This window comes from Barbatula barbatula, assembly GCF_947034865.1.
Source record: "Barbatula barbatula genome assembly, chromosome: 21".
Taxonomy (NCBI): Eukaryota; Metazoa; Chordata; class Actinopteri; order Cypriniformes; family Nemacheilidae; genus Barbatula; species Barbatula barbatula.
The window spans coordinates 3,584,142-3,600,371 of NC_136784.1; the positions used below are offsets into that span (position 1 = coordinate 3,584,142).

General features: G+C 38.3%; 2 protein-coding genes and 1 long non-coding RNA gene across 3 annotated transcripts; all 3 read left to right on the plus strand.

Moving 5' to 3' along the window:
• Window positions 1-3,841: 3,841 nt before the first annotated feature.
• LOC306910456 (nuclear GTPase SLIP-GC-like) lies at window positions 3,842-8,099 on the plus strand (the record flags this gene model as incomplete). The annotated part of the gene is made up of 6 exons (XM_079485033.1): window positions 3,842-4,283; window positions 5,917-5,971; window positions 6,968-7,190; window positions 7,273-7,467; window positions 7,639-7,833; window positions 7,917-8,099. 6 exons carry the CDS (start codon window positions 3,842-3,844, stop codon window positions 8,097-8,099), a joined length of 1,293 nt encoding a protein of 430 aa, XP_079341159.1.
• Window positions 8,100-8,574: 475 nt separating this feature from the next.
• LOC306910067 lies at window positions 8,575-9,794 on the plus strand. Its single transcript, XR_013788126.1, has 4 exons — window positions 8,575-8,655; window positions 9,244-9,334; window positions 9,440-9,573; window positions 9,672-9,794. It is a non-coding gene; the product is annotated as an uncharacterized lncRNA (long non-coding RNA).
• Window positions 9,795-9,959: 165 nt separating this feature from the next.
• LOC306910457 (uncharacterized protein) lies at window positions 9,960-13,898 on the plus strand (the record flags this gene model as incomplete). The annotated part of the gene is made up of 3 exons (XM_079485034.1): window positions 9,960-10,078; window positions 13,289-13,412; window positions 13,764-13,898. 3 exons carry the CDS (start codon window positions 9,960-9,962, stop codon window positions 13,896-13,898), a joined length of 378 nt encoding a protein of 125 aa, XP_079341160.1.
• Window positions 13,899-16,230: the final 2,332 nt, after the last annotated feature.

Below are 16,230 nucleotides of genomic sequence, written 5' to 3' on the forward strand. Positions count from 1 at the left end.
GAGCGCGTTCACGAGTGAGGTTTGTGATGTAAAGCAGATTGTGGATATATTTAATGGACTGCAAAACAATATCCCAAAAAATCCTCCGTATATGATAAAACATCCAAACGTCGGCTTCACCTATATTCTCTACCGACGTAAATCTAACTCTCTCTGAATGAATTCAGCTTCCTCATCTACGGGTTCCTGAATAAACTGACATGCCATTTTAATGTCTGTGTTACGAACTTGTGCGCGATTAAGGAAAACGATTGAAAAAACAAACGGCGATCTCTCTCTCTCTCTCTCTCTCTCTCGAACACAAACTAATTAATGCAATATTAATAAATAAATATATTAATATATTACATCACAATTGTTTGCAAATATATTAAATTCTACAGTGTCATCTAAATAAATTTGAATTTGTGCGAACACAGGAACTGCAAGTACCTCCTATTTCCGTGTGCTGCTCCACCCGCCGAAAGCTTTGCTGTCCATCCGTCGTCCTGAGATTGACAAGGTAACTTTCTTTACGTTAATTTACACTACATAAATAAAAAAACGGTCACGTGTAGGGCTGGGTAATAAAGATCGATTCTTTAATTTTAATCGATCTTCAATTACATTTAACAATATCGATTCGGGAAATAAAATCTTAATTCCTGAAGATATCAAATATTTATTTATTCAACATTATTGTCATTACACATATACAAGTACAGTGTAACGAAATTTAGTTTAGGTCTAACCAGAAGTGCAATTAAGTGCAGGATATACAGTTTGAATAAATACACAATACAATATTAGGAAATATTGTTCTTGTGCTGATACATTTAAAACAAAACAAAAAGTGAGAGGGGGACAGGATCTTTTTTATGTTTTACGGCAAAGGTGAGGTCGACACAAAAACTGTCGATTGCAAGTTGTGCCCGCAGAGGTTCAATTTTGCAACAACACAACAAACCTACGGAACCACCTGTCGACACGTCACCCTGACGAGATCTGGTCTGGTTCATGCCAGATTCACCTCGCGATAAAACAATAACTGACGCAATAGTTATTAATGATGCATGCAGAAGAGTATCTATCCTCTTTTAACACAACAAACAAAGAGATATTTCTGTGTGCCGGTGTTAGATCTTTTCTACTGCTGGTGATAAGCACAAAGAAGCTGCATTAGGTCTATGGAAGCCCGTTTCCGCCAGGGTTTTAAATGAGTAAGTCATAATGATCATAATAATGAGAAACTAAGACGAAATTTTGACTTAGTAAGTCATAATAATGTTGAAAAATGTAGGATACACACGCACATAGAATGACTATTATTGTTATGATTTTTTTAAACAGATGAAGTAGAAGAGAAATGATTAAATGTCTGGCGAAAAGACTTGAAAAAAAATAAGAACATTATAAACAGACGTTGCCAGCCGCATCTGATGAAGGCCACAAACTGCTTGTGTTTATTTCTCCTGAAATTTCAGGTTTTTGAGGGACTTGTAACAAGCACAAACTTTCATTTAGCCCTAATTTTCCCTCTGTTTCTCCCCTACATCTCCCATGATCCTTCACGTTCCCCCACATTGTATCTCATCAGTCGTCGCCCTCACCTGCCTGCCATCCCGAACTGTGGCTGTCTCGTTTCGGAAGGCTGCGTCCTCCGGAGGTCTCATTTGAAGCCTACTACGTCATCGAGGCTGTCTCGTTTCATAAAAGCAGGTAAGACACTCCATATGCACCCTTTAATGCGACCTACTTTCACGAGAATTCGGAGGACACATGAGGTGTATCCTTTGTTGCTAACCCACAATTCTTTGCATCGGCCAGAGTCTGTTATGTAAATAAACGGCAGCAGCTGCACCTTCAGTCAAATATGTGGTGTTTGAATGTTAACAGGTTACAATTGTGTGCCCCTTAGCAGGCAGATGAAGTAAAGTAGTTTAGTCATTTTTAAACGTTTTAAAACCGCAATATATACTGGATATACTGTATAAAAGATATGATCTTTTATCATAACATTTATTTTTATATTTTGATATATGTATCATATGTATAGGCTCTCTGACTTTAGCCCTCTTAATAAAAATTGATATTTCATATTTGTAAATAAAAAAAATACTGACAACATGCAAACAGCAAATGTATCAATTAAAATCACAAGCAGAAAACAGAGTTACTAACTAAATGAGCCTTTCCATGCCATTTTCACCTTTTCACTTTCATACCAGAACTACTTCTATCTTTAAACCATTTCCCAATTAAAACGTTGTTTACTACAAATGTGAACCTGCTTGTGAAAACCCAGCAAATTTCCTTCATAAAATCATCTTGTTCCTTCTTATTCTGTGAAAATATAACAATATCTTCAATATTGACTGAATAATACCAATATCTTTGCATGCTTGAAATTAATCTTTGATTCTTGTTGTCTAATAATTAAACTGATAATCAATAATCCATAAATTAATAAGCAAATAAGCAAACAAAAGCAATGAAAAAAAAGTGTCTGTCAAATGCATAAATGAAAACAAAAGCCTTCATAATACCCTTCAATAAACTTGAGGAATGTGATGAAAAAATGGTAGTGCCGAGTTACAAAGACATTTTCTTTCAACCATCCATAGTTCAGCGTCGAGTTGGTTTTTATTGTTATTATGAAATAATGTCTACAAACAAAATTAAAGTTAGTTAGTCTTTTTGGGGACTTGGTACAAAGTCTGTTCTGTATCAGCACCTGTTTCTGCAAATCTGCAGCAGAATAATGGCAATAATAGTCTTAAACTGAGGTTTCCCACTGACAGTCCTTCTGTACCAGAGATGCAGCTCTATGCTGAATATAAAGTGATATCTACAGAATTAATTTTCTTACAATAGATTAGCATGTTGCTTCGTAAAGGCCTGTATTCTTAAAGCGCTAAACTTAAGGTTTTTGTATTACGTTCTGCACTGCGAAGAACCCTTATTTTTAAGATTGCAGGCAGATATCACATATAAACATCCTTAGTTTTTTTCATTCCTATCTCCTACCCTTCCTCACTTTTTTTGTTTTGCCAGGGAACTCATGGATCAAGGAATCATAAATTTAATTACTTGGAATGTTAATGGCCTTAAAGAACATAGAGAGGAGAAATTGACAGAACTACGTAACAGTGATGTCGTTTTCCTACAAGAGACTCACATTGGGGAAGCATATGACCATATCATAAACCTTATAGAAGATGAGTGGCATTATTACTATACAAAGTATACCCCATCCCAAAAAGGAACAGCTATACTTGTTAGGAAAACATTAGACTTTGAATGCATCAGTGTTGAAAAGGATAACTGTGGAGGTTATGTTGTGTTAAAATGTAAACTGAAGGATCAGCTCTACACGCTTGCTAGTGTTTATAACCACCAAACTGACACAGAAACCCTTGATAAGCTTTCAAGGTACCTGCAGTCGATGACCACGGGGTTGCTTGTGATTGGTGGAGATTTCAACACTGTTCTCAACAACTTTATTGACAAGAGCTGTAATGACAACAAAGTGACTCCTAACCGAACACATGGTAAACTGCTTTCCTGTGTGAAAAAGTTTATGAAATCTCTTCAGCTGGTCGACATCTGGAGAAGAAAACATCCTGTAAAGAAGAATTATACATTCCACCGAGGCAGCATTTCCTCAAGACTGGATTATTTCTTTATTCCAGAAGAATGTTTGTGGCGTGTCATTAGTTGTGACATCAGATATTTAAAGAGACCCGACCATCAGCCTTTGTTCTTGAAGATCAACAACATCTCCACAAACTCTTCACAGAAGAATGTCCAAATACAATCACTCTCTCACCTGCTCAGTCATAAAAATAGTTTAGGGATAGAGATGACGGCTTCATCATCGGTTCAAGACAGTGAACTCAGCGAGGTTGACATTGTCTCAGCTGTACATTCCCTTCAAGTGTCAGACACACCAAGACCAGACGGCATTCCAGCTTCCTTCTATAAAGAGAACATTCAAGTTGTGATTCCATACGTGAAGATGCTCTATAACAGGATCGTCAGTGGTACATTTAACTGCTCAGAGAGACGTTTTAATGAATCTGTGAGAAGTCCACATGACAACAGTCAACACTTTTTTAACGTTGACTACATCATCATCGCAACTATTCTAGCAAGACGCCTAGAAGACGTCCTGGAGTCTCAGTCAGAGGGACGGATACCAAAAGAATCAAATGCTGTCCTGATCACTCCTAAAACACTTCACACTGAGACAGTGCTGGGTTATGTTAGGGAAGAGTTGGACAGGCAGAGACAGTCAAATCCAAGTTTGTTTCAAGACTATCGTGCAGTGATGAGCCTTGTTGGAATTGCAGAGGACACGTCTGTGCCATGTCAGGGCTGTCCTTTGACTCCAGTACTCATAACATTAGCACTAAAATGCTACGCCTCACAGCTGTTTCTGGATTTAGAAAAGAATGTGTTTTTATTTTCAAACAATGTGTGATAGTTTGCTATCTACCTGAGAACCAAGTTAAGGTACAAGCCATTGTGACATACAGCACTGATGAAGAATATGACATTGTGATACTACGTAAAGGAAATGGGGAACCATTTCATCTAACCAGCGTGGGACATGAGCCTGAGGATCGGGATGGAGGAGATATTGACGACATCCTTTATGGTTTTACCTTGCCACCAGCTACTTGCAAAATGTAATAAACCACTCAGTTTGAGAGGTTTCACTAATGTTGCCACATCAATAAAACGCTTAGTGTACCTTATCACACATTTTTTACATTTTGTCCTTCACAGAGTCACACAGGCCTTTCCTTCAATTTAAAGAACTATAGTGTTTCATCTTTACATGCTTTTGTAATATATGTTTACTGATGTAAAACAAGACATCAAAATGATTATTTTATTATTCACACAGTATGTATGCAGTCATTACCCTGCAAGAGTCAAGTGAGCTGACTGTGATACCAACAAACTGGTTAAATGAACAAAAGACACAATGTTACTGGCCTCCATTCAAGACACCGGAGAAGTGCTTAGAAGTTATAAAGAACAGACATGAACCTGCAAAAGGAATAAATCCTTGGGAGCTACTAAATATTGCCTTTCATTGGGAAAATGGTAAAGATTTAGTTTGTACTTTTATGTAAAATGAGATGAAAGTTAATTTATGAAGCAAAATGCAGCCCAGCACAGTAGCTCATGCAAACTTAATAACAATGTCTTAAATTTATGATTTGGAAAACTTTCAAAGATATATTATGTTTTCCTCTTTCTCCATAAAGTAGTCAATCTAATAAAATATTTGCATATCTTGTAGACACCTGTGATCCGTTTAAAGAGAAACGTGAAGAAGTTAGTAAGCAGGTGGAACGGTAAGTGATAAACATATTGATCATTCTCGTTTAAACGTGTAATTTTTTAAATGTGCTTTTGTAATATTATAATGTTAACTCACGTAGAACTACACATGAAAATGATTATTTTTGTTATTTACACAGTATGTATGCAGTCATTACACTGAAAGATTCAAGTGAGGTGACTGTGATCCCAACAAACTGGTTAAATGAACAAAAGACACAATGTTTCTGGCCTTCATTCAGGTCACCAGAGAAGTGCTTAGAAATGATAAAGAACAGAGTTGAGCCTGCAAAAGGGCAAAATGCTTGGCAGCAATTCAATATGGTCTTTCATGGAGAATATGGTAAATATTAACTTTTTATGCATTGTGATCAAGCATTTATCATTGGAATGAGGTTCATATAATGAGATAAATCCATTGAAAGTAAATTTATGAAGCCGAGTGCAGCAGTAGCGTATCTCAGGCAAACAATATTTAACAATGTTTCAAACTGATAATCAATCATGTTTCATTTTCTAATTAAGATATATTTTTTCATAAAGTACTATTATAATATGATAAAATATTTGCTTGTCTTGTAGCTGCCTATGCGCAGGCTAAAGAGAAATGTGAAGTAGTTACTGAGCAGATGGAACGGTAAGTAATAAACATTTGGATTCTTTAAGTTTAATACATTTGCTACAATCACTTAAAGTTATAAAATGAAACATTAAGTATACAATATATATGCATATATTTTTAGGCCCTCTACCCCTCTACTGACTTCACAATCCACCTTTGGTGAGATAACCAGTTTCTCTAAGAATCTTACATTTGGCCTAAGATTACTGTTTTTTTGGCTTCTTAAGAGTAAAAATGTACAGGCCTGTTAGTTTGTTTACTGTTTTTACCAAATTTATAAAAATCATGGAATAACTATAGTTTTAATGATGTTGGGCAATTCATCCGATGACAACCACGAACTTCATCCAGAACCAGAAAAATATTGGACAGACTTTTTCTATTTTTTTTATTATTGCAAATTGTTCTGGTATATTGTAATTTTAGGCTCCCAGTCCCGAAAACAAATATTTAAAATAGTAATATACTTAAATTAAATAAACTTCGATTTAATAATTTACAGTTTCTAACAATCTGACATCAGTATACAATGCATAGAGAAAAACGTGCAATAATACCATGTATCTTAATACCGTATATTCTCTTTAATTTTCCCAGAGTATCATTTTTATAAAATGTTATATTATGATGTATGTAAAGCTGCTTTGCAACAATGAAAATTGTGAAAAGCACTATATAAATACAAATTGAATTGAAAGGGGGATTCAGTCCACCTGTAACCCCTCCCCTTTAGGGTGAATTATACCAATATGTCGTACTGTAAGAAATTATCTGTGCATAAAGATTATTTTCTTTTAAAACACTACCCTTAATGGAACACAGATACGGATCGAAAGAAGAAAGCAAAGCAGATCATGGACGAAATTAAAGAAAAAGTTCAGGCCATCCTGGAAACAGACTCCAGCATTACCATAATAAAAACTCACATTCTGTAAGTGTTTCAAATATTTATGATTCCTTTGTAACTTTGACAACAGTTTTATAATATATGCCTTCTTTTATGATGTACAGAGATTCCATTTCAAAGATGAATGAAGACACCAGAAAGAAGGAAACCATTGGGATTTTTGGAAGGACAGGAGAAGGGAAAAGCTCTTTATTAAATGCAGTACTGGGAGAAAAGGCTTTACTGCCATCTGGTAGTTTTGGTGCATGTACAGCTGTTATAACACAAGTAGAGGCAAACCTGAGTGACTCCAACTACATAGCAGAGATTGATCTCATTTCTACAGAGGTTTGTTCGTTGATATAAAACGATTTGTCTTATATAAGGAAATTCAAACTGAAATAAAGGTTTTGTGATGTGTGCTTGAAAGGAATGGGATGTGGAGTTTTCTCTATCAGATGAAGTTGAAGAAAACCAATTAACAGAAATTATTAAAGAAAGGATTGTTGCCCTGTTTGGAGCTGAGGCAGAAGAGAAAACATTAGAGGAGCTCAAGAGAGATGACAAATATACTGAAATTAACAATATTTTGTCTACCAGAAAGAAGATCATTTCAAACAGTGATGTATGTTACAAAGCGATATATTTCATGATTAAAATGAAAAAAACATGAAAACACCTTCCCCTACTTCTGTCTTTATAAACCACTTGCTTTTTATTATGAGAACTTTAAGTGATATTACATTTTGTAAGATGCGTTTTTAGTAACTCAAATATTTTTTGAATCTCTTAACAGCCCACCGAGTTTGCCAGAGCTGTTGAACGTTACATTGAACACAATGTATCAAATCCCGGTGGTTGTTTCTGGCCGCTTGTTAAGTGTGTGACCATCAAAATCCCAAACAATCGTGAACTCTTGGAGCACATTGTCCTCATTGATCTTCCTGGGACTGGAGACTGTGACAAGATCAGAGATGACCTCTGGAAAACTGTAAACACTACTGTCACTTTTTGCCATAAATATTGTTAATAACAGTGGAGTGTATCGTTTTACTCCGTTTATTTCTTTTTTAGAAAATAAGAGAGTGCTCCTCTGTGTGGATTGTAAGTGACATCAAGCGAGCGGTTACAGACAGAGACCCTTGGGGAATATTACAACACTGCATTGAAGACTTGGGACCTGGAGGAGAATGCAAACACATAAACTTCATCTGCACTAAAACTGATGACATGAAACTAGCAGAATACCTCAGGTGACAATGAGAAGCTTCATGTTATTGTACTGCATCTTTGCAAACTGAACTGGAAACATTGACTTGTCTTTTTACTCATGTCTGTTCAGATCTGCAAGGCTTACCGATGCCCAGATTACAGGACACGGTTTGGTAAATGACTACAGCTTATTTTCTCTATTATTTAGTTAGTACTGAATATTCAGTGTGTCATCTTAAATGTCTGGTGTCAAAGACTGTTTAGGAAAGCACAGCACATGCTTTTAGTTTGTGTTAAGTTTATTTATGATTCTCGTTCTGTCATAGATTGTTCTTTCACAATTATTTTAGTTTCACTTATATTATTGGGTGAACAGTTAGAAAATCAAATGATGTCCAATTAATAATTTAATAAATTAATACATTTATAATATAATTTTTATTCATATTATACATCAATTCCATCTAATTAATCTACATATTTTACTACAATCTCTAATGTTTTTATCTTTGTTTAGGATGTGAACACATATTGCATACTTCATAGAAATGACCGTGCAAAGCAAACAATAAAACTAAAATTGAAAAGTTCTGAAAGTGCGGTAAGTATATAACATTACAGCATTGCTATATATGGTTACTTGTGGAAATGTTTAAATAATCAAAATAATTCAGAAATCTTTAGAAACTAAATAACAAAGGAACAAAATTGAGGTGGTCTGATAAACACGCTGTTGGATCGATTCTTTAAAATATGTGACCTTTCACAGGTGCCGCGTTTTCTGTCTTGGCTCATTTTGCATTGGGTTCTTATCTTTAGTTTCTTACTTCTAGTTAAAATCTTTTCAATGCTGGTGCTAAAAATAGCTTGTTTTGGAAATTTCAGTTTGATTCACAATTCCCTATTGATACAATCAACTTTACATCAAAACAATTCTTCCTTTTTATTACTTAAATGGATAGTGTATTATACCTCATGTGAAGTGATTATATGTGATTGGCTTACACTTTCATGGTTAAATACTCTGTATTTTCTGATATTTTTATTGATCTGTGTGTTTCCTGGGATTGGATGGAAGAGCGGTGTATTTTATTTTGTGATGAAAGTTAGCATGTATTGGTAGGTTTGAGATGTGCTTATAGTTTTAAGGAAATTATATAATATGTATTTTATCATTTGTAATATGCAGGAATCAAAGGAAAGATTCATCACTGATGTATTCACTGTAAGCTCCAGTGCATACTTTGATCCAGAATCACATCTGAAGCCTCTTGAAACAGGTACTGAAACCAATCATGCAAAGAAAAGTGAAAGTGTGATGTTTTATTATGCTGAAATATTTCTAATACTTAAATAATAAAATACAGTTAAAAATGATCTTGTAGAGATACCAAAACTGATGGATATCCTCAAAAACCTCAACAAGAGCACCAACCAAAAACTGACCAGAGATTATATCAATGAAGCAAAAGGAATTTTGTCCTTGATCCAAAGTGTCCAACTGGATAAAGATAAAAACGTATGAATTTCTCATAATAATATATCCAAATGTATTTAAACAGATACCATTCAATTATGCTGTAATTCACATATTTGTATAATTGTGTGTTTATTAAGACAAAAGCCAGAATCCTCAAGGACCTGCAGACAAACCTAGAGATGGAACTGAAGATGCTGAATGATCAATTTGAAGATCTTTATGAAAATCTGAAGCAATGTCTCTCAAAGGGTGTAGAAGAATCAGTGAGATCGTGTGTTAAGACAACACAAGACAAGTTATCTTCTGTAGGTTGTGTGTAGGTGCAGTTTTTTTTTTGCTTTTTGCAGTCGTAATTTTTTTATTCATGTCATTTTTTTCAGGTTCGGCCTAAATGTAACCGTGGATTTCACAGAATTTTTCGAGCCATGTGTGAAAGAGGAGGATTCTACTGGCCAAGAAATAAGAAGGAACCTTTAGATTTGAACAAGTATTTGTCCAAACACATGTACGACAGCATTAATAAGGAGTTTGTGTTGATGTTTCCGTAAGTTCCTCTCTTTCTATTTCTCTCATTAGTTAAGAAATGTTTTCAATACAATTTACCAATGTTGGCTCCATTTATTCATATACAAATTATCATATTATTATTAATATAAAAAACATGATGATCCTTTATTGAGACTTTCAGGCCTTTTTTCACAGTATATGACTCGTAAATTAAATACTAATGTATTTTTAATATATTATATTTACAAATTATTATGCATATTTGTCTCATATATATTTAGTGTAGCTTGTCGTGAACGTGGCGGAAGAACCCAATTGCAGGCAGCGTTGGTGAAGGGGTTAACACACAGACTTTAATAACCAACAAAAAACACCCTCGATGGGGGAAAACACTAACAAAACTAAGATACAAAATTGAAAACAAATACTTCCCACAAGGGGGGCAAACCTAAACAACTAGAAATACCAAATAAAGACCTAGACTAAGAACATGACCGGGGAACATGGCAGGAGACAAGAACAGGAACCGTGTACCGCATACAAGTAAACGTACAAGTATACAAGAGCAACGAACCAGCACAAGACGATATACAAGAGGGCATTAAATAGGGGAACAAACACAGGATAATTACTAAGGGGCAGGTGAAGGTAATGAAACACTAATGGGAAGGCTAACGAGACAAAAGGGCGGGAAACACTGACGAGACACGAGAAAGCACATGGCATGTCAGAATCAAAACAAAGCCATGTCTTTCTCACACAAAACCTAAGGCTATGCCATGACTCCGCTGCAAGACCAAGAATAAACATGACATGATGGCGGAATCATGACATAAGCCCCCCCTTAAATGAACACCTCCAGGTGTTCATCAAGGGGTAGACTGACAAGACAGGGCAGACTGGGACAATGACAAGACAAGGCAAAACATGGAAAACAAGATCAACGGCAGACAAGCATAAATTACAAAGGGGTTGGGGTGACATACTAAAAATAACAAACAAGGGAGGGGGGGAGGGGGAACAACAAAGTTCATGGGGGGAACACATAAGTCCATGGGGGGAAGTCCAAAAGGGTTGGAATAAGGGGGAACAGTTCTTGTCCCTGGCGCTCGGAAGCGCGGAATCCCAGGGGACATGGGGGACACCCTGGGGGGCGGCGCTCGAGAGCGCGAAGTCCCAGGGGCTGTAGGAGTCCCCGGCTGAGGAACATGGCTTGAGGCCGGCTGGAAGGCCGGCTGAGGAACATGGCTTGAGGCCGGCTGGAAGGCCGGCTGAGGAACATGGCTTGAGGCCGGCTGGAAGGCCGGCTGAGGAACATGGCTTGAGGCCGGCTGGAAGGCCGGCTGAGGAACATGGCTTGAGGCCGGCTGGAAGGCCGGCTGAGGAACATGGCTTGAGGCCGGCTGGAAGGCCGGCTGAAGAACATGGCTTGAGGCCGGCTGGAAGGCCGGCTGAGGAACATGGCTTGAGGCCGGCTGGAAGGCCGGCTGAAGAACATGGCTTGAGGCCGGCTGGAAGGCCGGCTGAAGAACTTGGCTTGAGGCCGGCTGGAAGGCCGGCTGAGGAACAGGACTGGGCGCCTGCGGGACCACCGGACTCGGGACCACCGGACTCGGGACCACCGGACTCGGGACCACCGGACTCGGGACCACCGGACTCGGGACCACCGGACTCGGGACCACCGGACTCGGGACCACCGGACTCGGGACCACCGGACTCGGGACCACCGGACTCGGGACCACCGGACTCGGGACCACCGGACTCGACGGGACCACCGGACTCGACGGGACCACCGGACTCGACGGGACCACCGGACTCGACGGGACCACCGGACTCGACGGGACCACCGGACTCGACGGGACCACCGGACTCGACGGGACCACCGGACTCGACGGGACCACCGGACTCGACGGGACCACCGGACTTGACGGGACCACCGGGCTACGACCCGCCCTCCGTTGCCTCTTCTTCTTCAGCCGAGCCACCCGTCTGGTGGTCGGCTGAAGGAATGACGAGAAGGGCACGGGCGGCTCGGGATTGGAGGCCTCGGACGAGGACCCCCAGGACTCTCGCCTACCCCTCTTGCCACCAAGGCTGACTGCGGGTGAGGAGGCTGTAGGTGGTGGAGCAGATGGTGTGGTGATGCCCATAACCCCGATCTGCAGGGCACGACCCTCTGGAACTGCGGCCAGCGGAGATGAATAGCCAAGTTGGCCTGAGATCCTGAGCTCAGAGCGTGCGACGGCGCACCTCCACACATCCTCAAACTCCAACGGCTTCAGCGATCTCATCTCCGCTGGCGAAAGAGGGTCCCTCAGACCGGCGTTAAAAAGCACCGCCAGCTCCTCCTCACCACGGACCATCTCCTCTGCGACATCCAGGAACCTGCCCAAATAACTTTCCAAGTCAGTATTCCCTTGTTGGACGCCGCAGAGAAGACGAGGCTTCCGGGCCCGTGTGGTCATTGCTGCCTGCTGGGTTCAGTAATGGCTGGTTCGTTCTGTCGTGAACGTGGCGGAAGAACCCAATTGCAGGCAGCGTTGGTGAAGGGGTTAACACACAGACTTTAATAACCAACAAAAAACACCCTCGATGGGGGAAAACACTAACAAAACTAAGATACAAAATTGAAAACAAATACTTCCCACAAGGGGGGCAAACCTAAACAACTAGAAATACCAAATAAAGACCTAGACTAAGAACATGACCGGGGAACATGGCAGGAGACAAGAACAGGAACCGTGTACCGCATACAAGTAAACGTACAAGTATACAAGAGCAACGAACCAGCACAAGACGATATACAAGAGGGCATTAAATAGGGGAACAAACACAGGATAATTACTAAGGGGCAGGTGAAGGTAATGAAACACTAATGGGAAGGCTAACGAGACAAAAGGGCGGGAAACACTGACGAGACACGAGAAAGCACATGGCATGTCAGAATCAAAACAAAGCCATGTCTTTCTCACACAAAACCTAAGGCTATGCCATGACTCCGCTGCAAGACCAAGAATAAACATGACATGATGGCGGAATCATGACAGTAGCTATTGCCTTAATACTAAAAGTAAATTTACAGAAGGTCTGCATTTGTTAAAAATTAGGTAATAAAATATTTCATTACATCATCCCTTAAATACTAAACAGCTGAAGTTTAACAATAATTTCTGACTAAGAATCTGATGCACAAAGGCCTTGAAAAAACATGCATGTGAACTATTTTGCTACATTTTCTTGACTCTAGTGTTGATGACAATGACAAAACAGAGAAATCAATGCAGGACCAGCTTGACAAGTTCAGCATCATCCAGTGTTTCTTGCCAACATCTCCAATGCTAGAACCCATTAACAACTTCATCCAAACACAGGTGAGCTCTGTTGTCCAGTGTGGCTGTTCTTTTATTTGTCCAAACACAGACAGGTCATTCTTATTTTGGGGAAAATGATCCTAATAAAAAAAATACACTAGAGAACAGGTTTCTGTCTTTTCAAAGAAAGTAAATTTTATAATCAGCACAACAAAGTCTCTTAACAGTTGTTTATATAGATGAATCTCAGCAGCAAGTATAACAAGAATATAGTTTAATCAAAGACTGTAATCGAGTCGAATAAGATTTTGGTCTGTGATATAAGGGGCCAAAGCTTATTTGAAGAAGATGGAGAAAGTTTTGTGTATATTTGCGTTGTTTAAACACTATTACTTTGAACCATCTTAACAGGAAACCAAACTGAAGGCGTCACTCAGCAGAGACATTGTAGAGAAGAAAAAAGAAATCCACTCAACAATCTATAAAGCCATTGAGAGGAGAATGGCTCCGGGCTACGAGAGTAAACCACCATTAATATCCACATAGACATTTATAAAAGTAGTTCATATTAAAAGCCAAACCAGAAAGTATTTTATTTGTTATGTTCTGATGTTTCTTTGTGTAAAAGAACACAAATTAATATGAAATGTTGTTTTCTACAGAAGCTGCAGTGGAAAAAGGAGAAGGATCCATGTTGAGGATGGAGAAGGCAATAATGGAAACAATTGAGGAGTTAAAACCTCGAATGTTCAATGAGGCAAAAGTAGAAATGCTTGAGATGTTCAATAACTTGAAGGTATTTTTTGCCACACTTAAGAATTATGAATGTCACAAATACTGGGTGACGACTTTGATTCATAAAAGTTATGATCATGTTCTTGAAATAAACTCTAAATCAAGTTCCTTCCTAACCATCTTGTGCACAAACAGCTGCATATAATGAAAACTCTTAGATCAGAGCTGGAGAGTTCAGTGAGGCACTCGCTTTCACAAATCAGCAAATTCAACCTCTTGGGTAAGAGACAATATTTTAATGAAAATCTATTTTAATAAATGATTGACTAATTATTTTGAATAGTTGATTAATCAAATCGACCACAAATATTCAAATGTTTCAAGCTGAAATTCTTGATGTGTTTTGTCTAGATGTCTCCAGAGAGATTCAAGAGCTCGAGAAACTATCAGCAGCAGTTTGAGGACAAGCAGGAGCCCAATGACCTCAGCCCACATAGCAAAGCTGAAAATATGTCACTCTCATCCAAAAATGCATTAGACAAAATTTCTTCTTAAAAATGTAGTAGTAGTCCCAAACATCATTTCCTTTCATAAATAACGTAATCTTCCCGTAAGAATGATAGCTAGTTAACAAAGCATTTTACTATATAAATGAATGTTGGCGATGGAAAAGCTGTTACATGCTATAGTCACACTATAGAACATAACTATTAACATAACAACTATTATTTACCTTAATGCACCACGAATATTACAGCTACTAAAAATATTTGAGTTATGGACAATTTCATTACAGGAAAAAACTTTCTGAATAATTGTCTCATCACATATATATATATGTATGTATCCTCATTGGAGGCGGAGCCCCCCTAATATTGACAACCTAGAACCGCCCCTGGATATGGGTCTCCATCTCGTTATAAGAAAATGTTTTAAAACCATATTTTTTTCCCACTATCTAACATTTTAATGCATTCCATTCAACCGATTGAGCATTGAAGCTAAACTCGGTTATTCTTCGTTTCTTGTTTGATAACCTGTTCTGCATCTCTACTTTTCTAACGCAATTATTTCAATATCCAGTTTGCAAAATGTACTTTTCCATTTATGCATGTGGCAGATGCTTTTATCCAAAGTGAATTATAGTGCAAGGTATTCATTTATGTGTGGTCGCTGGGATTTAAGCCTTCGCGCTGCATAAGTCATTGCGGCTTCCATATAGGTTAACTATTTTTATTATATGTTGAGTTTTTTAAAAGATGAAAATAATAGTCTTTGTAACAACATATTTAAGTATGTGCAGGGAACTGTGGGGTCTTTAGGCTGACTGTATCCTTTCAAATAAGACTAATGAGCAAAATGTGTCTGTTATCGTGTCTTGTTATTAAACAAGGCTTTTTACTTTTTCAAATTAAGTAAAAAAGACTAATACAGAAAGAAATACCTGATAAAAACATCAAGCTTTAAAATAAAATCTGTTTTATCACATGTCTTTGTGTCTTTGCTAAAGTCCTGTTTTGTAGCTTAGTCCATGGTAGACTTTAGTTTTGGTCATCTTTTGATGTGACCCGTCCAGGCATGTGCAGAGGGGGACGGTGGAGGGTCTTAGGAGCAGCTGCCCCTTTGGCTCTTAATGCTTTTGTCAAGGCATTTGTTTATGTGTTTAGGCAGTGACTTGAATGATTGATTAAAGAGGCAAATCTTTCATCTGTGAAAGGCAAGGGTTCTTTATGAAACCTTACAACCTGATCTTTAAGGAACCTTTATTTTTAAGAAGTCACCATTCTTTTGCCTGCTGATAGGCGGCTGCAAGATATGCAAATATATAAGAGGTTCATGTATATTTCGTATGTCACATTTCTGCTTTCTCACTTGACAAATGCTGAACTTCTTTTCTACTAACACAAGTATGAGATTGCCTGGTACACAGTTTGATCTCTTTCATATAGCAAAACATAGGCCTATGCGGCACCTGTATATGCTGTGTTCACAGTTTACACCAAAAGTAGGCGAATAAGAAAATAATGCAGAGAACAGAGAGAGTTCTCTATGCAGACTGATGTTTGTGACTCTGTCTTGAGATTCCTGCATTGTAACTGAAGGGCTCACTCTATAATGTCTTTAAACTGATACATTCGTTCTC